The sequence below is a fragment of the Morus notabilis genome, unplaced genomic scaffold (genome assembly GCF_000414095.1).
Source record: "Morus notabilis unplaced genomic scaffold, ASM41409v2 Scaffold342, whole genome shotgun sequence".
NCBI lineage: Eukaryota > Viridiplantae > Streptophyta > Magnoliopsida > Rosales > Moraceae > Morus > Morus notabilis.
The window spans coordinates 500,239-527,514 of NW_010366042.1; the positions used below are offsets into that span (position 1 = coordinate 500,239).

Sequence of the window (27,276 nt, forward strand, 5' to 3'; positions counted from 1 at the left end):
AAATAAGTTAACAAGAATTGATCCAACCTCTATATATTTTTATAAAATATATATCTATATTTATATTATTGGTCTTTAAATTCAATTTTTTTTCTCGGACACTTTCCAACTATTTTTTTTTTCATTATTCTTTTTGCTGAACTGTTTATATTTATTAGTTTGTAATTTTATTTTCATTTTTTAAAGTTGTTTATCTGACGTTTAATCAACTTTGAGCTAATTTGGAGTTTTTTTTTTTTTTTTAAGATTTATGGATGTTAAATCTTGCTTCATTTTTTCAACTGCAGTGTTTAAATTTTATCAAAAAAAAATCTAATAAATAGGGTGAATAAGAAAATAAAAAAAAATGTACGAAAAGTTGAAGCGTAAACCCAAGACGTTCAATCTAAAACAATCTTAATTAGATTAGATTGGATGATACACTAGTAATTAGATTAGATTGTATATAATTTTTAAAAATCTATACCCTAGTAATTTAAATGGATTGGATTGGATGATATACTTGTGATTTGATTGGTTTAGTTATTATTTGATGAAAATATATTGGATTTGATTGGATGAACACCTTTAAGAAAAAAAAAAGGAAAAAAAAAAAAAAAAGCATTTCTATATCAGAGTGTTTTTATGGTTGAATTCATAAGCAAATTAAAGCAATCAAGTGGCTGCGCCGGCATCGGCAACCCAGACGGCTGTGCAGCCGCCTCGGCCAACCTGTTCTACACGTGTGAGATTTTAATGTTTGTCTCCAACCCATCTAAATCTAACCAATTTTTCTATTCCAATTCTATATTTGGACTTAGGAGTGCCTCTATCATTTCTATTTTTTTCCCTTTAAAAAATAACTCTTTAATTTGATAGTTAGCTTAGCACCATTTTCATTAATATATATAGTTCCATCACTTAATCTATACTATATTTTATATTTATTTTTAGTTTTTTTTAATAGGGATATTAAAATCTAATGCGTCACAACCGGCAATATCACATGAAACTTGTCTCAAGTGTATGGTTCATCTCAAACACATAATCAATGAAATTAAATATACTTTAACAGATTTCTTCTCAAGAGGGAAAATTTAAAAATACTATAATTTTTTTCCGTTGTCACATTCATGTGATTCAATAACACCATATTGGCATATTCTATATAGTTTTTAAAACTCAAATAAGACTTTCACAGCATAGCAAATAATATAATGGAAATATAGAAATCGAATTCGTCACAATCAAATTATATATATATCACAAGTGTACGGTTGAACTAAAAACAATAATCAATGAATTAAAAGCATATTTTTTTAATTCATAAGGTGAAAAAAATCCTTTGCAAGAATTTCTGAGTTGTCACGTACTTTATAGTTCAATAAAAGCATAATTTTTAATCATTTGTGGAAACCAACCAAAATTTCAAATGAAAAACATTGCAAATTAATGCAATACTTACACGTAATTAAAAAAAAAAGGTAATTAACAGCTAATAAAAAATTATTTTCTCAGGCATTGGACCAACCTTATTTTCTTTCTATGACGTAGACTTTTCTTTTTGTTTGACTCTTCTATAATTATTTATTTTCTTTTTTTGTTTAAGTAAAAAGTAGGAAATTATTATAGATTGGTCCTGACTCTGAGCCCCAGCAGATTACAGTGGGGATGACAACACGATATAAAATAAAAAAAACTCACAGTCCAGTCAGAATATCAGTAAAAGAAAACAAAACACAGAGGGACACAGATTTGGGGGAACCAGTACAAGGGAAATGGGGCCCACAGAGAAGGAAGTGGTCACATGGGACCTATGGTGACGAAATCAGATCATCAGTAGTCGCCACGTGGAAGATTCTTCGGCGACACGCATGACATGATGCGGGTCAACTCCCCACGCCATTGCCTGCTGTTGTTGTCTTGTAGCTGTCAAGTTAGCGTGTCCCAGTTAGAAATTCTTACGTCATCGGCTCAACCGCCTCGGCTCGTCTTCTCTCTGGTCGGTCCCACTGTGGGCTCTCACAATTAAGCCAATTACATTTCGCCAGCTCATCATAATCGCGTGTATCAAATCTAATTTTTCTTTTAATAAGATCAATAAACTAAGACTAAGACGTTATTTATTTCGTGGATTCGAATTTAAAATTTGAGTTTTATTACAGTTAAAATTCTAAAAAATAATCACATTTAATTTTTTATTATAATAAAAAGCTCTCATAAAAATTACATATTAACTCGAATTAAATATTAAATCAACGAATTAAACGGACCCTAAATATGATCAGCGGAATCAACAATATATAAACTTGAACTTTTTTATTTCGGTATGGTCCGACCCGGTTAAGTGTCTGACTCGAACCTAGTCGGGTCGGGATTTCAGGCACGAAATTTTATTTGTGCCGCGTGACTGCGTCGGCTCGTCCTGAACACTCTTTTTTCTTTATTTTTTAAATACCTTGTAAATTTCAAGTAGAACCAACCCTCCTTTCTTTAAAGGTGGGCCGGCCCGACATTTTCGACTCGAAATTTAACTTCAAACAATATATATAGATAAATTAATGTAAAAATTACTGATACTAAATATATTTAAAGAAAATGAGAGAAATACTCTCTTAAATTGCATGAGTTTTGATTTTCACCACTTGCTCTTAATTAATACTCACTTAATCAAATACAATATTAGTTAAAAATGGCATTAATCGAGAGTAATAGATAAAAATTTAGACTCACACACTTTTAAAAGTAAGTTTTCTAAATTTTTCATATATTTTTGAAATTTGTAATAGAACGGAAGGAATTGTTTTTTATGTATTAAAAGGATATCATGGGGAGAATTTTTTACCAAAGAAAAACCTAAACATAACTAAGTTATGAATATTGAATTATGAGATAATATGTCAATAAAGTCAAATTTGATAAAAACTTGACGGTGCATAATTTTTTGATAATTAACTTGACGGTTCATTATTATTTCAACTAATATTCCACTTTTTACACTGCCAGAGATTTCTCCATATATTCTAAATATCAATCAAATTTTAGAAAAAGATAAATCTATAATCAAATTTTTAAAAACGAGAACTCTTATCCGCACATGTCACAACATGTATTGTTAGACGTTTATTAAATTAATCAAACTATCTTAGTTAGATATGATTGTGATAACATTTCTTGAAATATATAGGACTCAAAATTTTCAATTTAATTTTAGTGTCTTAATTGGTATCTAAGTAATCATATCATGTCACGTTTTGTAAGAAATTTAACTTATTTTAACTAACATTTTTAGGCTTATCATGAGATAGTGTGGCATGATATAATTAGTTAGACACATTGAGACACCAAAAATTAAACAAAAAATTTGGATCTCAAATATGTAACCTACTTTGAATTTTTTTTTTTTTTTTTCATATCACGTAATAAAATTTTCCATAAAAACACATTTGCATTTAATCTATTGGTTTTTGTTATATTTAATTTAGAATTATCCTTGTTCTTTTTGTAATTTTTTGTGATATTTTGTGATTTTATTATTATTATTATTATTAGATGGGGATGTAACTGAAGTGTGAGAAAGTCTGACAAGAGAGAGAGAGCGACTTCGACCGAACAGAGATTCACCCATGAGGTGCATGAAAGCAACCCATGGACTGCTCGTGAAGACAGACATTATCTTCTTTGTTCCTAACCTATTATTATTGCTATTTTTCTTTATGCTACTTGCTAATTTGTTATTTGTTATTTGTTATTTTTTTCCACCCTATTAATTCAAGGGAATTAAAATAATGGGCCAGCTGAGGAGATAGATTGGACCCATGTTTTTTTTATTTTTATTTTTATTTTTCCTTGAGATTTTCCCCTTCTTCTTTTTATTTCTTTTTTTTAATGTCTTTTTGTGGACCGATGTCTTTTAATTTGTTACAAATTTTAATGTATGAGACGCAAAGTTAATTAAAACCTAGCTTTAGGAAGGGACATTCTTAACCGTTCTCCTAACCCATTCCCAAATTGACAAATGAACCATTTTCTAATAATATGTAAGAATTAAGATATTTATGCATTCCACTCCAATCAATGTGATCAAAGAGTGGTTATTTTTTAATTTTAAAATTTGTAATTTTTTTTTTTTAGGAAATTTTACCAACTAAAAATAATGACAATTCCTTTATCAAATTATGGATATTGGCCTTTCTCTAACAGAAAAAATAAAATTAAGATTATTTGGACGTTTAATATATCTCATTGAATTAAGTGGCTATGGATTACAAGAAGAAAACATAAAAATGTAAAACGTTTGACAATTGAACGTAGAGCGAGAGAGAGAGAGAGAGAGAGAGAGAGAGAGAGAGAGAGAGAGAGAGAGAGAGAGAGAGAGAGAGAGAGAATATTTTACTTATCATAAATAGTAATATATGTATCTACACCTTGTATGAAAAATAAATTTAAGATTGTTATTTATTAGTAGAGGGATTAGACTTTTAAAGCCGTTCTTCCTAGTCAACTCATACAACGATGCACGCACCAGAGGTAGGGTCATTATTTTCAAGGTTTGCTTTCAAAACTAATCTTTAATGTCGCACAATTTGTTAAAAATATCAGTTATGGGATAGGATGGGGCAAGGTAGGGTGTGACACAAAATAATGAAAGACATTTAAAACTTCCCCGCCCCCTTTCTTTTTTTTTTTCATAAAAGAAAACAATGAGAATTCGAAGGTAGGGTAAAAATTGATATCATATAGGTGTGTGTGACCTTGTTTTAAACCATCAGGATAGAAACCTATTAAATTTTGCATACTTTTTTAATTTTAGTGTGATACTAAATTTAACATCCATAAACATATGTACTACCGGTAGCTTCTGGGTTGGTTTTGGTTACATTAATCAATTAAGTAAATTTTTATGGTATAGTGTAATTAAATACTCCACTGATCAAACACAACCCATATTCCGTAAGATTTGTAAATATTTTCATTTTAATATGATTTTGATATCCCAAATGTCTAATGTCTAAAAACAAGCATTATCAGAAAAGATTCCATGCATATATACCACATAAAGAAAAAAGCAATGAAGAAGAACTTCGAAAAAAAAAAAGTTACAAAATTTTATGATAAAGTATAATAAAATACTTGTTGACGGTAGAAATTCATCAACATAAATAAATCAAATTTTAAAACAATTTACGCGATTTGGATGATAAAAAACACGATTAGGAGAGATTAAGCAGTAAGAACACACAAAGATTTATAGTGATTCATCATTAATTTAATAACTACGTTCACTGTGAGTAGGAGAAAAATTCACTATCTTTTTGGAAAAGATTACAGAATCTCTCTCTCTCCCTCTCTGAATTAGACCTCTCCTTATTATATATCCTTTGTAGTCTTTGCAAGTTTCCTTATTTTATTCGGGGATATTTTCCTCACATTTTGGGATAATATCCCCTATAGGTTGGGATTTCTGTCAATCAGTACGATTTCCTCACTTACTTCCTTACTTATTTCGTATATTTTAATTACAAATCACAAATCTCAGAGCAGGTATCGTATCTCTCTCGATCTGCGTGGACTCAACCTCGCAGGTGCTCTCAGAGCCATCTCCGCTTACAATTATTGGTGCAGTTGACCTACTGTTGTTTTCAACTCCTCGAAGCATTTGCCCCCCAGGTTAAGGCATTCCTTTGGAGTACCTCGAGCTTTGATCAAGTAGGGTGTATGCTTTGACTCTTCTCCCACGAGCTTGCTTCTTTGAGAAGGATTCGAACCCTTAGGCTCTTTAGGCAATGATGACTTTGACGCAAAAGATGCTTTTTAAGTAGGCCGGCGGTCGCGTTAGTCAAGTCGTTTCTGCCAAGCGTCACTTCTCTATTTGGAATGGGTGTATCTGGACCGTTGGATCACGTCCCTTCAATTTCCTACCTTGGTTCTCGTCATTGGATCGCGACTCTTCGTTTCCACTATTGGATGAGCGGTTATTTCATCTAACGGTCTGGGGTCGAGGCTTCTTCCTTTTATAAATAGCAATTCCCGAGCGAAACCATCATTTTCTTCAGAAAAGCCGCTGAGATTCTGCCAAAATTTCTCCAAAACCTTCAATCTCTTCCTTTTCCAAAGCTTTTCTAAGAATTTCTTCACCAAACTTCCGGATTCCACTCTCCCTCGATCTTTCGGTAAGTTTTTCTTCACAATCCATCTTGTTTTTCTGTGTTGCTGTGTGTGGAAATCTTTTATTTCTGATTTCCTCCCATGCTAGCTCATGATGATTCCCACATAAAAATGGTTAGGAATAGGAGGAATACGAACTAGAAAACTTACCTTTTGGTGCTTTCGCACTGTTCTGAGTTGGTATCTTGAATTTTTGAGCAAATTTGTGGAACTTAGGATTCTGGGTTTTTGTTGAGTTTCTAGGTTGTTTTGAACTCTCGTCACTATGCTTGAATTTTCAATGCCCCAGGTCTTTTTGAACATTCACCGTTATAATGAGTGCACGACGTCTCACGATCTATTAGACTTTAAGTTTTGGCTTCAGATAACCACTCTTAGGACTATCTGCTTAGTTGACCTTCCCTTTTTTCCCTCTCGACTCATAGAGTTCTAACTTTAATTCTTCTTTTTCAGAATTATGGCTCTCAAAAAACAAGCATTATCAAACCATTATCAAGCATTATCAAAATACTCTACCAGTAGAACACAATTTTAAACGGATAATTCTATCAGATTGAGAAAACCATAAGAATTTAATCAAACCTGAAAGAATTACTATTTAAAATAAAAAAAAAGACTTAATGACCAAACAAAAATTTTTTTTTTTTGGGTTATCCTATAAAGTAAATCTGTCACACAAAAAAGTACAAGAATTTAAAAAAGGATAGAGAAGAGGAGGGGAAAAAAGTACTCTAAAAATTAACAAAAATTTCTGGTGACTTCTTTAGGTGCTGGTGGGTTAGCTGGCAAGGGTTCAAACGGGTGTGCCTTGGTCGTTAAAGTTTAAGCAAACGAGGGACAAAACCACCTAAATTTGAAAGGCATATATATATATATATAGGCACATATATATATATAGGCACACACATACATGTGTGTGTGTGTTTTTTTTTAAGTTTTTAATGATGTTAAAAAAGAAGATAGGGTCCTTATATGAGGTGGACAACAAGCTGATGGTTGGTTTTTTGTTTTGTTGTCGCCACTTCAACCACGCATTGGGTTTGTCCTTCTCTCGAGAGTTGAGTGTGTGTGTGTATGTTTGTGTGTAGGTCCCTTTTAATGCTGCTCGTGTCTTTCGTTAACAAGTCATTTTCTATGCGGTTTGCCACATTGGTCACAACGGTGGCCCTAGTTTTGCCAAACTAATTATTCACATCAGTTAGAGACTGTGGTTTAAAGCAATATAATGACACATATATTCAAATATAGATATGTATATATATGTGTTATATATATATATATACGTGTGTATGTATGTATCACTACAATGATGATTATCTTTTGGTGATCAATGGCATATTCTCCTATACGCGATATAATATATATACTTATATATATATATATATTACATAGTACTAAACTGTCACTCAATGGCCTTACACGAGTACCAACATGATGTGATTAGTACTTGATCGAAAATTATTGGTATAAAGAATGTATTTAGTATCGGATCAAATGATGTACTATTTAAGATGTATATACATATATATATTCTTAGGATGGAACACACCCTTATACTTACACAGTAAAAAAAAAAATTGAAACAAAAATAACAGAAAAATAGAAAAGATAAATTTAAGAGGTCCGAAAAACTTTTCTACATCCATGGAAGAGAGAAAAAAACTCACTAACAGTTTTAAGAATTACACACTTAATAAATTTTCTCACTTTCTCTCTCTACCCAAAATTCCTTACACTCTTAGGCCTCGTTCGCTTCACGGATTCGAGTTTTCAATTCAAGCTGAGATGTAACATTTTCTGATAGCTTTTAACTGTAGAAATCTAAAATTGAAAACTCAAATCGATGAAATGAACGAGGCTTTAGTCTATCTCGCTCCTCACTTTCTCTTGCTCTTAAAAGTAGGCACTCTTTCTCTACATTTTTCTCCGAGCACACTTTTCTTTGAGCACATATAAAGTCTTACACAAATCACTTATTTATAGACTCCTAATAAGCCATATAATAACCATTGCCCAAAAAATTTACTTACCCAACAACATAAAATTGTTACTTTCCTAAAACTAATTTGATTCACTTACCTAACAATCTCCGCCTTGACTCAAATTCTCTCAACTCACACATTTAAGTATCCAATCTCAACATTCGTTATAAGAATAAACATGTGTCAAGTTCAAACTCTCATTAAACTTGACACGACGAGCTGACTTCTTCTTCTTCAAAGCATCTTCACTGTTATATGTCTTCACCATCTTGCCTTTATCATTTTCAACTGTTATTATCTTGTTGTATTTTTTTACTCCTGCAACTTCTATAACAACAGAAGAAGACTCTTCGTGACTTGACTCCACCTTCATAGCTCCACCTACAATTATAGTCACAATCAGTTTATACAAGTTTTTCACTTTTTCGCCCTTCTTGACCACTAAATCACCTTTTTTGACTTATATAAAACCACCCTTCGCATAATACTCACAATCTAAAGTGTCTGAAGCCCATAAAGAAATCAAACTTCTCCTTAGTTGAGGAACATGCCTGACATTTATCAATGTCCTCACAACTCCATCAAATATCTTCACCTTCACGGTACCTATTCCAACAGCTTTAGCACTAGAACCATTAGCCATTAAAAAAGTACCGACATCACAGGGCTTATAGGAATCAAACCACTCTTTATATGGGCACATATGAAAGAAGCATCCAGAATCTAAGATCCAAGGGTTAGAAATATTTTCATCAGCAATAACAGAATATACATCATCATCACTTTCATACTTGTCACCAACAACATTTGCAGAATCTGAAGTCTCTTGGGTTTCTTGTTTTCTTTTTTCTTCTAGATGCTTCGTCAGTTCTTCACAGTTTCTCCTAATATGTCCCATCTTATGACAATAGTAGCACTTAATATCCTTTTTTGGATGGGATTGGGAACGATCATCTCTTTTATCATAATATCTCACTCGTGACTTACTCCTACCCCTATTTGAATCTGACTTTGTCACTAAAACGTATTCAGTATGAGACATACTACTAGGTTTTTTTATATATGCACTCTCTAATAGAGCAGTTGACATCTCATCCACAGTCAATGTCATTTTTCCAACTAAAAGTGTAGTCACAAAAGTCTCATATGATTTAGGTTGGGAGACCAACATCTCCCTCGTGATTTGCTCCTACCCCTATTTGAATTTGACTTCGCCACTAAAACTTGTTCTGTATGAGACGTACTACTAGGTTTTTCCATATTTGCAGTCTCTAATAGAGCAGTTGACACCTCATCCACAATCAACGTTATTTTTCTAACTAAAAGTGTAATCATCAAAGTCTCATATGATTTGGGTAAGGGAGGCCAACAAAATTACCACTTTATATTCTTCATCAATTCCTCTACACTCAATAACTGAGTTATGCACTTATTAAAATTATTTATATGGTCCCCAACATCACTTTCCTCATCCACCTTTAACTCATACAATTACTTTTTTAAATATAATCTATTTGTTAGAGATTTCGACATATAAACTTTTTCTAATTTTTTTCATAACTCAGAAGAAGATGTCTCATTCATAATTCAGGAGCCAAACGTAAAAGAATAGTGCGTACCACTCTCACTTCTAATTCTTCCCAATCTTCATATTTCATGTTTTCTAGCTTCTCTGCTTGTAGCGCTTTCAATAATCCCCGCTGAATCAAAACATCTTTTTCCATACTCTGCCAAATGCTGAAATTACTTTCCATCAGACCGCTCAATCTGCTCAAACTTTATCCCGGACATCATCTTGACTTTTTTTTTAATCTTCACCACAATTTTGATACCAGTTGTTGGGGAAGCCCTGCACTCACGCAGCAGAAAGATAAACTGAAAAAAAAAAATAGAGAAGATAAAGATTTAGGTGGTTTGAAAAAATTTCCTATGTCCACAGAAGATGGAGAAAAATTCACTAACAGTTTTAAGAATTATACACTCAATAAACTTTCTCATTCTCTCTCTCAACCCAAAACCCCTTACACCCTTTGTCTATCTCTCTGGTGACTTTCTCTCGCTCTTAAATGATGACATTCTTTCTCTGCACTTTTCTTTGAGCACACATAAATTCTTACTCAAAGCACTTATTTATAGACTCCTAATTAGCCATAACATAACCCTTGCCTAAAAAAGTAACTTACCAAAAACACAAAATTGTTACTTCCTCAAAACTAATTTGAGCCACTTACCTAACAATTGGGAGACGCCACATGCGAAACTGGCCTAACACACTTCATGAGTCCAACTTGACCCAAAAAGTTAACCTATTAGGTCTTTTGTCCTTTTATGTATATAAACTACTGCACATTCTCATTTAATTACATGTGGGACAACACACACAGACACTTTTCTCAACAATCTCCCCCTCATGTGTGTGGTCATCGAGTTCCCACTCTAATCAAAGTTTCTAGTACCCGGTGAGCTCCCCCTCAAACTAAAATTTTTAGTAGCCGACACATCCAAGCCTCACACTCCAAACGGGAGTCAACTCAAACATAGGAAAGAAGATGAAACTATGCGAGTACACCAAATGGTTCACTATCCGCGCCTGCAACCGCACCAACTGCGGGATCACCAACTCTCCACGGTAGGCAATATGAGAACTAAAACCGAGTGTGATCGCTTGACCCATACAAACTATTGTCTTTGATACCACTTATTGGGGAGACATTAAATGTAAACTGACACAACACACTTTAGGAGCCCAACTTGACCCAAAAGGTTAACCTATTAGGACCAACTGCGGGATCAGCAACTCTCCACGGTAGGCAACATGGGAACTGAAATCGAGTGTGATCACTTGACCCATACAAACTATCATCTCTGATACCACTTATTGGGGAGACACCATATGTGAAACTGACCCAACACACTTCAGGAGTCCAACTTGACCCAAAAGGTTAACCTATTAAGACCAACTACGAGATCACCAACTCTCTACGGTAGGCAACATGGGAACTAAAACTGAGTGTGATCGCTTGACCCATACAAACTATCGTCTCTGATACCACTTATTGGGGAGACACTAAATGCGAAACTGACCCAATATACTTCAGGAGCCCAACTTGACTCAAAAGGTTAACTTATTAGGACCAACTGCGGGATTAACAACTCTCCACGGTAGGCAACATGGGAACTGAAACCGAGTGTGATCGCTTGACTCATACAAATTATCATCTTTGATACCAAATGCGAAACTGACCCAACACACTTCAGGAGCTTAAGTTAACCTAAAATGTTAATCTATTATGTTTTAAGTCATTTCATGTACATAAACCACTTCACATTCTCATTTATGTTTTATATGAAACAACACATACGTATATTTTTCTCCTATACACACGCGACTCCAAGTTGGATGGGATTTTGAAAGGTGGAGAATTAGTACTACATGGGTTGTCGTGTGAAGGGGAAAAACCGAAAAAGAAAACAGTTGGTAACAAACAGTGGTACATCTTGCTGTCCAAGGCTTGTTTTTTAATATTATTGTCGACATTTTTTATAATGAAAAAGCCCATAACACAATTTATAACTATTATCGTGACCAGTCAGAAAAATCATGGCAAAGTTTAATACAAGGATCATGTCAAGTTCGTATATATGGTGTCTGATAATCATAATGACTTACCAGTACACGTATGCTCCATATATGTATTTGCAATCCATATACATATATGTTATTCGAATATTTATTGTGTTAATTAATTTCTAACTGAGTTACATATATTAATTTTATCCCAAGAAAGGAAAAAGAAATTCGAGAGCGATAGAGAGAGAAAAAAAAGATTGTGGTAGATCTCTAATTATAATTAGCTGTAGGCAATATATATATATATATACACACACACACACACTTATATATATGTTGTATCATATATGTGACTCTAACCTAACAAAGACATGCCTATTTCGTTGTTTTGATAAACAGCAGGCTCATGCGGAATTTATGATAAAATACACAAGGTATGTTTGTTGTTTTCTTAATTTTATTTTTCCTTTTGTTTCTCTAATATCATGTAAGAATGCATATGCATTTTCTGATGAAATTAAGAACGCGTGAATTGTCTGTGATAAAAAATAGGAAAAAATATAGGGTATAGAAATTGAAAATGAAGTTCAAATTCGTAATATTTAGTACAAACAGTGGTGGAACGAACCTTTCACTTCAGTAAAGACGTATATTAAATTTTTTTAATAAATTATCTTAGTAGGAATATATAAAAAAACATATTTATTTTAATAGATACATATATTATTTTGAATAAAAATATAAATATAAAATTTTTAAATATTTAAAAATCATATTTTTTTAAAAAAAAATTTAAATAAGAGCGAGTGTCCGCTCATCTTCGGTACAATACAAGGTATAACTGAAATGTCATTTGTAGATATTGTACGGTAAATGCATGGTATATGTGCAGGTCATTTAAGAAAGAGAAAATGGTTGTAATGTGATACAAATATTGTGTTTGTGACAGCACAATTATGATGTGGCTTTTAATAACGTTAAGCCACAAATCTACTACTTTCGACAAAAATTGTCGGTAGCTTTTTATGATTGGCAGAAATAGATATAAGTAGGGTTATTTTTATTTAAATGTATTTATTTTTTCATAAAAGGACAAACGAGTTCTTCAGCTATGTGGCTAATCCGGCTGGGATTTTTTTAAGCTAGTTATTCCATCATGTAGTATTTCAGCAAAAAATTAGACTCTTTTGCGAAAATACAGTATAATATGGTTATAATAAGAATTCTAAGAAAAAAAAAAAAAACTTCTTAGAAAAAATTAGATTTTTTTTTTTTTGCTAATGAGAAAAAAGTTGATGATCATTACTCAACCATAATTTACCTTTTGTATTTTACACTACATGATCTCCACATGAAGTTGATTTTTTATTTTTTTTAACTCTGGAAATCCTAGTTGATTTTTAACTGTGAAAACCTTATGCAAAGATCATTTGTATGATATAAACATAATAACCGTTTATTTCACCGATTTGAGTTTAGAATTCAAATTTTACTACAGTAAAAATCTCTCAGAAACAATCACATCTAACTTTTTTGCTATAGTAAAAAGCTCTCAGAAACAGTCACATCTCAACTCAAATTAAAAATTCGAATCAGCGAACTAAACGGACCCTTACTTTTAACATTTAAATTATATGAAAACAAAAAAGTATATAATAATTAACGGAAATCGACCATTAAGATTTTTCCATCTCCTATCTTAATACTTCAAGGAGAAGAAATACCCTAGGAAACGATCTAGCAAGATTATAAATACACTACTTGTAAATTCTTATTGGTTGGGTATGAATAAAAATATACTATCGGTACAAATACATTATCATGATTGTAAATAATATTTTTCACTACTACTATAAATATTTTACATTAGGAGAATTCTAAGGTAACTTATGAAAAAAAAAATATATATATTATTAGTAAGGTTCATTTCTAACCGTGAGTTATATAATGTCCATTTAGTTCGCTAATTCGAGTTTTTAATTCGAGTTGAGATGTAACTTTATGTGAAAGTTTTTTAATGTAACAAAAAAGTTAGATGTGATTGTTTCTAAGAGCTTTTTACTATAGCAAAACTCGAATCAGTGAAATAAACAAGACTATATTATAAACCGTGTTAGTTTTACATAGTCATATCTTTTAATTTGATTAATTTTGATTAGGTTTAATATTCAAAAACGTGTTATCAATAAGGGTTTTTTTTTTTTTTTTTTTTTGTCGAAAGCTCCTTATAATAGCACAATTTTTTTTGTGTACCAACCCTTAATTTGAAGGTTGTTAGAGGGAAAGTTATTACTTAATATGGATTCTGTCAAAAAGTTTTGGTCCTTATTAACCTTCTAGGCTTTTCCAGAAGTGGAAAGACTTTCCCTCTTATGAGTGATGAGCTACTGCCCTAAAGGCTAAGGGCTTGTGCTCTTATTTTATAGGGCCATGCAAAACTTCTTTATAAGAAAGCACCCACAGAACCAACGGACAAAAGCTTTTTGGTCACTTTCAAGTCAACTTGTTCAGTTATTTCTCTGAAAATCAACAGAAGAAAAAAAGGGGGTCTAATTAACTGCTTAACTTTCACTTTGCTTTTACCATAGAGTTAAAAAAAAAAAAAAAAAAAAGTCTTTCTCCTGTGGAATATCTCACGAAAAATTGAATTTGGTAAAAATCATATAAAATGCAAAAATAAGTGAAATAAATAGTTTTTAATATAGAAATTTAGTAAAAATTATATAAAATAAAAAAAATAAGTGAAATAAATAATTTTTAATATAGATCTAATTATTGAAAATAAAATCTTTTCGATTCATTTTTGGGTACCTACTAAAAAAATCCCTTAGAAAAGGTGAATAAAGAAGAAATCCAAAAAAATTTCTATTTATAAACCCTTCATATTCCCACCGGTCACCCTACTTTTGTGTGCTTTTTAATGACCGTAAAAACGGGGAGTGAAGGAAAAAAGGGCTGCCTAAAACATGCTCTCTTTGTTTTTATTGTTTCGGTTCGACTTTTGGTAATGTAAACATTAATATACAAAAACACAAGACAAATGTGAAAATGTCATTTACATTTCAACATTGGATGATTAAAAGTAATTACAAGTAATGACCATCATGAGTATTTCATTATTGACATTAATATTAGAATTCACTTTTTATATTCAATACCGTAACACACAACAAATTAAAACAGATCCCCTCGGTATTATGACTTGTTTGTACTACCTCCAGAAAAATATTGTACAAATAACATTGGGAGTTTTTTTAGTAGGACGAGAAAAAATAAATTATCGGTAGTTCTTTTTACTTTTCAGTTGTTAAATTTGTATTATAAAATGTTTGTTCTATATATTTTTTTCAATCTAATATAATTTTAAATATATCTAACGATAAGAAACTTACGCTACTAATAAGTCGATTTATAAGAGAAGATCCTAATAACATAATAATTTAAGCGTACAATACCAATCTGTCTCTTCTATCTTCTTAGTGAACAAAATACCCTATAAAATACTACAAAAATTAAAATATTCATATCTCAATCAGTTTCACTAATATATATACTATGTATTTTAATGTGATTACAATTCTATTGTAATTTAGCATTTACTGGCGTTCAACAATTCTTAGAATTAGAAAACCAACCACTAGATAATACATAATACCAACAATAATATAGAATACCAAGTAGAGCTAAACGTCAATCAGTTTTGGTTGCTCAGTGATCGAAAACCAATCACTAGATTTTTTAGAATTAGAAACCAGTCTAGGAGATAAAAGTATTAAGTTGTGGAGCTTAATTAATTGTCCTGACGATTTATTGTCTCAAGCAGAGGATTACATGGATCGACCTTACATGTTGCGTTTTTATCTTGTAAATTCTTCTTTATTATAGTGAAAAATGCAACAGCTGAAAGAAGACGTAGTCTCAATTGAGGAGAACCTTTCGTGTGTTTCTTTTCACTTGATTTCTTTTATTGCACCCCGCAATTAGAATTAGAACATCTAATTCTTAACAAAAGGGACTACGCAACTGAAAATGACCGATCAGTTTCGATCCGTTCTGTCTATACTGCTTTTCTTATATTTTTTCTCGGTAATCGGACAGTATAATATAGGTAGCCAGATGGTTTTTTTACCATTTTTGTTTTACCAAAAACGATTAACGTACAGACATGAACATAGTAATTAATCTCATACATGTTATATAACAGAAAACATCTAACCGAACACAAAAATACTAGTCTCATCATAACTTATTCATATGTATATAAACAAAACTAGTATATAGTGAACGCGTATATCAAAACAGATGATCAAATTGTCTAATAATGAGTGGTTCGATTAATCGAGTCATTAATTATGCTAAGGTATTGATCAGTATACTTCGATGGCACTCGATTTTTAATTTTTCTCTTTTTTTTTTGTTAGTCTTTCAATTTTCCATCTTACTTGAATTAACTTGCATTTCTTAATCCCTTTTGTTCATATAGCGCGTGTTTTGCACTCGTACCAAAAGAGAATGTGAGACGAAAAGTGAAAATAATAATAAAAATATCGATACCCTAAATTTTAAAAAAATAATAATAAAGAAAATATCAATATTAAGAGAAATATCAAAAACTTATGAAGACTACGTATATTTATTTTTAATATTTAAAATACGATAAGTATATATACACAAATAAACAAGCTTTTATATAAAAGATGATCAGGAAAAAAAGTGCTATAAAACTTAAATATGGTTAGGATTTCATCATAATTTGAGTAAATATTAGAAAAAATATACACTGTTCTACAAAGTATACAAGTATACTAGGTGATAAAATTTTATTATTTAGCTAATAAAACATTGAAAAATGAAGGAAAAAATATATTGACTATTAATATTAACAAGAGTTTAGGAGTTTTTGATATTTCCACCAATATTGTCTCGATATTTCTTGATTTTTTTTAAGTACAATACGACCTCATCAAAATCGATATTATAATTCGATATTTTCTGATATTTATCAAATTTTCGTGGATAAAAAGGTTTTACACACAAAAATATTTCAGTACCTTAAAAGTATAGTAGATAATTTTGTTCATAAGTGGAAAATATATCTCCGTCAAATGGAAGCAAAAAGAATTCTTCTAAATCTTGAGTTTAGTCGATGTTTAGTTTATGAGTTTAAAATTATTATTCATAATTATTTTTAATTTATGTGTATTTTTTATAAGAAAAATACTGTAACGAGCCACGAATCATAATTTAAATTATGATGCGACCCCGTTCACTTCGCTGATTCGAGTTTAGAATTCGAGTTGAGATGTGACTTTATGTGAGAACTTTTTACTGTAACAAAAAAGTTAGATGTGATTGTTTGTGAGAGCTTTTTACTGTAGAAAAACTCGAATTCTAAATTCGAATCAGCGAAGTGAACATGGCCCAAAATTTTTTCTATTTTTGAACCTTGGTTGACCTGAATTTCGTACAAGAGTTAACTACAGTTTAGTTGTCTGGTTAACAGTCCAATTCTTTTTTAACCATCCTTGCTTTTAGAGAGAAAAAAAAAAGAAAAAAAAAAGAAGTTTTTAACAATCCCAACACGCGATAAAATCGGGACAATTTCTTTTCAATATCTCGGCGGGGAAATAGGACACAGAAATCCATACTAAATAAAAAAATAAAAAATAATTAAGTACAAGATTAACCTGTCTGAATATGTAATCCTGATGGAATTAAATAAATAATAGTTTAATAAAGTGGATGAATAAAATATTAGGAGAAAAAATCGGATAGGTTCCTTAAAGATCTTTGTTGTTTTGCTGGCTTCTGAAGATACAGAGAGTTTCGTCAGATCCGAAGAAAAAGGTAAAAAATCAAAATTCAGGTTAATAACTAATAAAATAAAAATTGTAAATAATCAAGAAAATAAATAAGAGAGAGAAAGGAACAGTGGGATATTACTACATTTTCGTCCTAAAAAAGTGGATTTGTGTTTTCTGTTTTCTAAATTTTTTTAAAACATGTATAAAAAAAATATTAAAATAAAGCACTAATAGTAAATTAATATTAAAAATAAGGAAAAATATAGAATACCATTTAAAAGATGCAATTTTTATATTTATGCCACTGATTAGTATAAATAGAAAAAAAAATATTGGCCAGACAATTTCAAAAGAGTAATAATAAATTTAAAATAAAGAGAAGTATTAAAATCTTTATATTTATGTCATTTATTGGTATAAATTTAACATTTATACTAACTTCATCCGAAAAATATCACAGGACAACTTCAAAGAGTATGCTATAAAATATTTTAAATATTCTATAAAAATATGTTTTTAAATCAATAAAAATAGTATAAATATAAATCTCTTGGATTTTAACGGCATACTTCATAATTTTCACTTAAAAATAATGAGGAAAATAAGTAAGAGAGAGAGAGAGAGGAACAGTGGAGTATTACTACAGTGCCAGTAGTTGATATTTTTATTTTTATTATGTCTTAAAAGAAGAGGATTTTTATTTATTTAAGAGTCAAAAAAAACATTTGTTTATATTTTTGTTTGTGGAGCTTTTGGACTCTTGCATGATCCAAAAGGTTGCTGTGGCTTTTCTCCTCCTTCTCTCTCCTCTGAACTTTCTCTCTCTAGCTTTTGTTTTGTTTTGTTTTGCTTCTGTGCTTCCATGGCGTTTTATCTTGTGTTGTGTCGGCCATTGAGCTGTCGATTGAATCTCTGAACCACGACGAAGAAGATTCATTCACCGGCCAACCGAAAAAACAATCCAAAAGGTTGTAGAAAACTTCTGAGAGTTAGTTTTTGTTCTTCTGGAATTCTCGAGCTTGAAGAAGAAGAAGACGAATCGCTCGTGTTTTTCCTTTCTTGTTTCGCGTCTTATTTTTGGATTCTGATTTTGACGCGGATCTTCGAATTCGGTTTTCTGTAAAGTTTGACGACGAAATTGGAATTTTTTTTTTTTTTTTTTTTTTTGGGCGAAAGGAAAGATTCCGGTGGATTCTGGACTCGTTCAGTGAGGAGATACTTAGGGCTTTGGGGAGTGTTTCCATGGCGGAAGCTTCTGAAGAGAAGCAAAGTTCAGTTTTTGCGGTGTACTAATGGTGAGTGTGAGGAAGAAATTGACGCGTTGAATTGAGAAGAAACCGAGAAAATTGAAGTTTGGAATTTTTTCCCCTGTTCCGGGTGGAAAAAATGTTGGGATACTTTGGAATTATTACAGGTTTTGGATCTTCTTCTCTATAAGGTAAGAGAAATGCATCAAAAACTGTACTTCCATTTATTGAACTCATAATTACTTTCCTTATAAGAATAATTCTTCTATTTCTGTGATTTTCACTTTTTTTTCCATCATTTGTAGAATATGTTCTGACCATGATGAACTTTATATTGTCACAGACTTCTCTGAGATAGGAATCACAAAGTTAAAGGTGGATTTTTTTTTCTTCTGAGAGCTGGAAATTGGAAAACTACTGTTGTGATTGTACAAAACTGGTGGTTTGTCCTTTTTTTTTTTTTGGGTTGAGTGGAATTAAGAATTGAGATGATTACGTTTATGGATTCAAAAGAGAAAATGAAGGAGGTGGAGAAGTGCTTAGACCCTCAGCTATGGCATGCCTGCGCCGGAGGGATGGTTCAGATGCCTCCGGTGAATTCGAAGGTCTTCTACTTCCCTCAGGGGCACTCTGAACACGCCTGTGGACCTGTCGATTTTCGAAATTGCCCGAGGGTTTCGCCTTGTAATCTTTGCAGGGTTTCCTCCATTAAGTTCATGGCTGATCCTGAGACTGATGAGGTCTATGCCAAGCTAAGATTGGTCCCTCTTAGTTGCAATGAGCTTGGATATGATGATGATGGTATTGGAGGGCTTAATGGGTCCGAAACTCAAGAGAAACCAGCCTCATTTGCAAAGACTTTGACGCAGTCGGATGCAAACAATGGGGGTGGTTTCTCAGTCCCTCGGTATTGCGCGGAGACGATCTTCCCCCGTTTGGATTACTCCGCTGATCCCCCTGTTCAGACCATCCTTGCCAAGGATGTTCATGGAGAGACATGGAAATTTAGGCATATTTATAGAGGGACGCCTAGGCGGCATCTTTTGACCACGGGATGGAGTACTTTTGTGAACCATAAGAAGCTTGTTGCTGGCGATTCAATTGTGTTTCTCAGGGCTGAAAATGGCGATCTGTGTGTAGGGATTCGGCGAGCAAAGAGGGGAATAGGAGGTGGGCCAGAAACTTCGTCGGGTTGGAATCCTGCTGGTGGAAATTGTGCCATGCCTTATGGAGGGTTCTCTACGTTTTTGAGGGAGGACGAGAACAAGCTCTTGAGGAATGGCAATGGTAACGGCTCAAGCTTGAATGGTGGTCTGATGGGGAAGGGTAAGGTGAGGCCTGAATCAGTAATTGAAGCTGCAACACTTGCTTCCAGTGGGCAGCCCTTTGAGGTCGTTTACTACCCTCGAGCAAGCACGCCAGAGTTTTGCGTGAAAGCCTCGTTGGTAAAAGCGGCATTGCAGATCCGATGGTGTCCGGGAATGAGGTTCAAGATGGCCTTTGAAACGGAGGACTCTTCGCGAATCAGTTGGTTCATGGGCACTATATCTTCTGTTCAGGTTGCGGATTCCCTGCGCTGGCCTGATTCACCTTGGAGGCTTCTCCAGGTACTACCTATCTTGTCTCATATCAAAGTTGTCTGTATTTTTCGATCAACAGATTCCTTTTGTTTCTAGTTTAAAATCAGCTTTTCAATCCCCTGTTACAGCCTGTGTTTGCCGGTGTCAGTTCCAGCTAGAAAAAGAACAGAGAAAATTTGTGAGCATCAGTTTTTCATTGAACATTTAGGATGTTTCCCCTTACAGAATTCATACAGCAGTTTAATAAATTCAAAGCTTTCTGAAATGCATAGTTACGAGCTTCAGAATTTCGCTGAGCTAGTAGAAGCTTTTGCAATTCAGATCTGTTGCATTTCTTGAACTCGCGATAACAACTGTTTACCTTGATAACCTGTTGTTCTATATTGGCTTGTGTTTGCTCAATTTTCTCTAATTTGCGGGAGCATTTATCTGCAGGTCACATGGGACGAACCTGATTTACTTCAAAACGTGAAACGCGTTAGTCCGTGGTTGGTAGAATTGGTCTCTAACATGCCGGCCATTCATCTATCTCCCTTCTCACCACCGAGGAAGAAGTTGAGATTGCCGCAGCATTCAGATTTCCCCTTTGACGGCCATATCCCGATTCCAACATTCTCCGGGAATCTCCTTGGGCACAGCAACCCCTTTGGTTGTCTGTCCGAAAATACTCCTGCTGGCATGCAGGGAGCCAGGCATGCTCATTATGGTCTATCTATATCAGATCTCCACCTCAATAAACTGCAATCAGGTCTATTTCCGGTTGGTTTCCCGCCGTTCGATCATGTTGCTGCGGCCACAAAATTCTCCAGTAACACAATGAACTACAAGCCTAACTTGAATGAAAAAGTGTCTTGCTTGTTGACGATGGCACATGCCACACAGGCTCCAAAGAAGCCTGATGATGTGAAGCCAACACCGCTCATACTCTTCGGTCAACCTATACTCACAGAGCATCAGATTTCTTTGAGCTGTTCTGGCGATACAGTCTCGCCAGTTCTTACTGGCAATAGTTCATCAGATGGGAATGGTGATAAAACAGCAAACTTTTCTGATGGCTCTGGATCTGCCCTTCATCAACAAGGGCCTCTGGAGCGCTCATTGGGTGAAGGGTTCCAATGGTACAAGGATAATAGGCAAGAAACTGAGCCGAATTTGGAAACTGGTCACTGTAAAGTTTTTATGGAGTCGGAAGATGTAGGTCGCACCCTCGATCTCTCATTGCTCGGGTCTTATGACGAATTGTACAGAAAACTAGCAGACATGTTTGGTATAGAAAACTCCGAGACACTGAGCCATGCTCTCTATCGCGATGGTACAGGTGCAGTCAAGCACATTGGAGATGAACCATTCAGGTATTTAGCTGATTCCCATTCCCTTCTAGTTCTCTTCTTTTCAGTTTCAAATATTTTCTTTGCTGTTTTATGGTGTTCAAACTGTTTACAATTCCTTTATTAACATGTCAGTGACTTCACAAGAACAGCAAGGAGGTTGACGATTCTAATGGATTCAGGCAGCGACAACATAGGCATGTAAAAACAGACAAAACACTGATTCAATTTGTGCAGCTGGTTGATTTAATCCTTAGTTCCTATGCTGACCATTTACCCTTCTTGAGGAGCCACTCTGATTCGATTTTTGAACTTCCAACTTCTTGAGAAGCCACTCTGATTGATTTTTGAACTTCCAACTTCTTGAGGAGCCACTCTGATTCGATTTTTGAACTTCCAATCTAAGTCGTTCCTTTTCTCGCTTTCGTTCCTTTGTTCGGAGAAAAATTCTTCGAATCTCCAAGTTTCAATTTCCATTGCAGTTTTGTTGGCTTTGGCTTTAGGTTTCCCTACCCTTTACAAATTACAGCTCCCAAATCCTACATGTATAAGGTGGTTTTGTAGGACGTGGTTTATATTCTAAAAAGTCTTTTAGTAATTATTTCTAGTCTTGTAAGAAGGCAGTTTTTTGATTGGAAATGTAAATTTCTACAAGCAAACCGAGTTTTGAGCAAAAGAGTCCTCTTTGTTGGCTCTTTCTTTTATACTGTATAGTTTAAACTCGCAAGAAAGTGCATGCATTTACTAAAAGTCTTTCTTGATAATCTTATTTTAAGTTTGAACTACATATGCCCCTTTTCTTTTGTTGTTGTATTCTAAAAAACAGCGAAAGAAACCTCAACGAGAAAAACTTTGCTAAAGTTTGAACTAGAAAATTATCACTGTATACGAAATAAGAAAATTATTACTGTAATAAAAAAGTTTGAATTACGATTTTAATCTACAAAATAAGAAAATTATCATAAAAAGGTTTAAACTGCGATTTAAATTTTCAAAATAATTGAGACTAGACCATGATGCAATTGCTGTTTTCTGATGGGAAAAGGGGTGAGAAGAGGTTTGTTCCTGTCAAATAGTTATGTTTCCACAGAAGAGGGAAAGAAGTGATGCATCTTTTGGAAATTAGTTGTTCCGTGCATGACCAACAAAACTCATAAAGAAAAGAAACAACGAGTTAGTTACAGGTCTAATCATCCTATAAATAAAAGTGGTTGAGTTTGACTTAATTCCCAAGTGTGTGTTAAAATGGTATCAGATGTTTCACACGACGAGATTCTACCCAAATATTGTCATGATCTCAGTTGGACTTGGATCAAGAAATCAAATATTTTTTTTTGTTTAATTCCCAAAAGAAAATGAAAAATAACAAATAAATGATAGGTAACTTGTAAAATTATTTACTCAAGAGAAAAATCCCATCATGGGGATTGCAAAACAAAAATTGTCCAAACGCATCATCGAAAGGTTAAAAACTAACCCCCCGTTCGGTAACGTTTTTAAAATTATTTTGTTTTTACTATAAAAGTAAAAATGAGATTATTTTGAGAATCATTCTGAGATCAATTCTGAAATTATGTTTAGTTAGTTTTTTAAGAGATTGTTTTGAGTATAATAAAAAAGTGAAATCGTGTTTGGTTATAATTATTAATTAATACATTATAATATTATTGATAAATACTAAAAAATGAAAACATAAAAGAAAAAATAACTTTTAATCGTTTTTTAATTCCTTCACAAAAATTATTATCATTGTTTTTTTATTTTATTTTTATTTTCAAAATATTTACTAAACGAATACGGTTTATAGATCGTTTTTATTTTTATATCTTAAAAAACGTGTAAAAACGTTTTTAAAAATAAACAAAAATTAATTCTAAATGCACCCTCAGAGCAAATGCGGGGAAAAAGGAACAAAAATGTCAAAAACGAAGAAGTGAATAAAAAAGAGTATAAAACGACAGAGGTAAAAGAGGTGGAAAAGCAGAAAGAACAACAAACAAAACACATTCTGTATTTCTAACCTAATTTGCCGCACGTGAGAGTTGTGGGACCCACACAATGAGGTCAAAATTGGAGTTTTGGCAACATTCACGTGCGGGCAACGTCAGCTGAGACTTATTTGAGAGAGAGAGAGAGATTTGCATATGTTGCGGCGTTTTGGTGACTGGGCTGTTTCTTTGTCCTTTTTTTTTTTTTTTTTTTTTTTCCTCATTTTGGCAATTTCCAGTTCATGGGTTTGGAGCTTTGACTACAATAACGACACCCATTTGTCGGGTCGGACCCACTTACCATTTCTTAATGACTTTGGTTGTCCCGGATTTTCTGTTTTCTGTTTCTATACCACTTCTTGAATAAGTGAATTTTGAGTTTACTAATACATCACACAAAAAGAAAAAAAAAAAAAAAAACACTACGTAACAATTTTTTAAAATTTAAAAAATAGAGTGAAAGAGATCAAATAACAACTATATTTGACAAAAGGAGAGTTAATTTAAACTTATTGGGTTGCCTATATTTTAGGGTAAACGAATATCTATAATGCTGAATAATCTTTTCAACAATCTCATTGTTATCTTTTTCACTTTTTCGTTCTTCATAATGATCATGTGTTAAAATAATGAAAAAAAGAGAAATGGAAAACGAAATATGATTATCTTGTCAAACCTAATATGTGGAAATCAGATCTGCCACCAACCACTTGTTTGTATATTTTATTTTTACGTATTTATGTGCCTATATTCCAAAGGGAGCAACGATATATCAGAAGAAAAGAAAAGAAACCAAACTTCTTTAATTATTACAGCAGTTTTAATTCATATATATATATATATGTGTGTGTGTGTATATATATATATATATATATATATATATATATATTATAATGGACACCGACAAGAAACACAACCCAAAACACAGCATCTTTTGATGACCAGATCTTGAGTTGGATCATGTGAATCTGAAACCGTATGATCAACGGCTTCTCTTCTGTTATATTGTCGTCCTCACTAGAACAATAAGAAAACATATATTATTGTTATCATCCCTTTTCTTTAATCTAAATAATAATAAAATAAAAAAACTTTTCCTTTTCTTAATTTGAAAGAAATTTAACTCTTCTCTGTATATATATACACCTTAACAGTCAAGGAATTAAGATAGTAATTACAACGCGTACAACATGCATGATATGTGCATGCGTTAGCACAACATATAGTATATATCAGAACTCAATATATATCATGAGAAGATTTTGCATTTGAGAACATGCAATATATACATGTTTCTTATAATATATATATATATATAGAGAGAGAGAGAGATATATATAGTACTTATAATCAATATATACATCAAAGTCTTCAATAGTATTTTTTTAAACACCTTATAATTAATCTTCCTTTTGGCAAGTGGGGCGCATTTAGTTTCACACAGCTACATCGACATGACCAGAACAAACAAATAGTCAAACAAACCTTTGGTTACGCACAAACAGATAGAGAGAAATGGGAGACAAAAAACCATTCCCGAAACATATTATTATTATTTGGTTTTTTTTTTTTTTAATGTGTGTGTGTGTGTCTATATATATATATATATCGTTTACTTTGTTTTCAGTTCCCACAGTTTCCCACCACATTATAAGGCATGGTTTCTACCTAGAAGATCAATAAACAAAACAGTATAGTACTACGTAGTAACATGAAATTAATCAAATCGAACAGATGATCAAGTATAAAACAATATTTAATATTAAGCCTTCCCTAGGGATTACCTGCCTGGGATTACCTGCCTTTATATTTACGTCAAGAAAACTGTCAGGTTTATGGTGCACTGAAAAAGCTAAATATATTAACGTCCCGTTTATTTCACCGATTCGAGTTTAGAATTTGAGTTTTGCTACAGTAAAAAGTTCTCAGAAACAGTCAAATTTAATTTTTTTGTTACAGTAAAAAGCTCTCACATAACGTCATATTTTAATTCGAATTAAAAACTCGAATTAACAAACTAAACGGACCATGAGATTATAAACTTGGGATTTTCGATGGATCCATATGTCTCGCAAAAAGGAGAAATATCTTTGATATGCTGGGACATCTATATACGTCATCATCAATATATTGAATAATCTAACAATATTTCTTAAAACGATCAGCTTTTACGTTTGACTTTATCGCTTTTGATATTGCTATGCACTACCACGTCCTTTTCTGAATTTTCCACACCCAATATTTTCTATTAATTAAAGTTTATTAATTTGGCCGTTGTTAGTTCTATCTTCTATGTGAGAATGTATACTGTACATAGACTTATATTAGCTGATCTTCATTCCTTATCCATTATATAATTAAAATGCATTAAAGTTGAATTTAATATAAATATATGTATTCTTATAAATATTTGGTAATTACAAAATATTATTATACGCCTAATTTGTTAATGTCGATAGCAATAAAATTGTGAAAAAGAAAAGTGGTTGCAGGCATAACCTAGTGGTAATCATACCATATTTAACTTCACCACATGGTTAGGGTCCAAACCCCTCATTTCAAGTTCAAAAAAAAAAAAAAAAAAAAACAAACAAACAAAGAAAGAAAGAAAGACAAACATTAAATTACAAGAGCATTAAAAAATAAAATTTTATAGTGATTTAACATTAATGTGAAAGTTACGTCTAACCCACGTCTTAAATTTCACTGTGCTTTCTCTAACTTCTTTCCTAACCCTAAAATAATCCCCCCCTCAGTAATAAATAAAACTAAGGCAACCGGAATTAGATACGTGAAAAACCCAAAAATTTCCCAAACTATTTCAAGATAATGATTAGGTTACACAACTTAACAACCTTAGCCATTACATTAATATTTCTTTTTTTTTTTTCCTTATTCTATATTATAGTGATCGGTATTTGGTTGTGAACTAACAAAGGTATGGTTTTTTTTTTTTTTTTTGGAATCTGAAAGATGATGCATTAAAGAAGATGTGTTTGTATTCTTTCTCTGGGCGATTCGACAGAATAAAAAACTATTCGGGGAGGTTTAGATTAGAGAAGGAGTCATCCTTGCGTAGACTTATCAAACCTGGTGTTTTCCTCATATAAATAGTTATGTACTGTTTCCACGTCTGACTATATATTTGTATTTGTGTATATGCGAGTGTGTGTATAATATACATATATATATATATATATATCTGTATGTATGCATTCCAGCAATCATTTTCGAATGGGCTACATCATTGGGATTCATTTCCTTTCCTCTTAGTGCAAAGTTGTTATGTAGAGCTGCTGACAGCGGGTGCTATATATGGCGCCAAATAATTATGACAATATATCAAAATAATTAACTCCAAAATCTCATTAAGCAAAAAAGATTAATAGTATACCCTTTTACTCTAATTATAAGTGACTCAGGCATCGTTGACTTTGCAGATTCGAGTTTTCAATTTGAGCTGAAATGTGACATTTTCTTAGAGTTTTTAACTGTAGCAGAAAAAGTTAGATGTGACATTTTCTGAGAGTTTTTAACTGTAAAAATTTAGAACTGAAAACTTAAATCAGTGAAATAAACGAAGTCTCAACTTTTTAAAACGGTGTACTTAATTACTATTCGATCAGTTC

The 27,276-nt window shown here is 32.5% G+C and overlaps 1 protein-coding gene across 1 annotated transcript; it reads left to right on the forward strand.

Moving 5' to 3' along the window:
- Positions 1-18,257: 18,257 nt before the first annotated feature.
- LOC21407127 (auxin response factor 18) lies at positions 18,258-22,318 on the forward strand. Its single transcript, XM_010109230.2, has 4 exons — positions 18,258-18,942; positions 19,095-20,358; positions 20,767-21,683; positions 21,795-22,318. Exons 2-4 carry the CDS (start codon positions 19,240-19,242, stop codon positions 21,862-21,864), a joined length of 2,106 nt encoding a protein of 701 aa, XP_010107532.2. The 5' UTR covers positions 18,258-18,942; positions 19,095-19,239; the 3' UTR covers positions 21,865-22,318.
- The last annotated feature ends 4,958 nt before the right edge of the window (positions 22,319-27,276 follow it).

Bases quoted from the DNA above. Each gene is read 5' to 3' on its own strand.
- LOC21407127 (XM_010109230.2), top strand. From the start codon at position 19,240: ATGATTACGTTTATGGATTCAAAAGAGAAAATGAAGGAGGTGGAGAAG. The intron at 20,359-20,766 runs GTACTACCTATC...ATTTATCTGCAG, and splicing joins CACCTTGGAGGCTTCTCCAG to GTCACATGGGACGAACCTGA. The intron at 21,684-21,794 runs GTATTTAGCTGA...TTAACATGTCAG, and splicing joins ATTGGAGATGAACCATTCAG to TGACTTCACAAGAACAGCAA.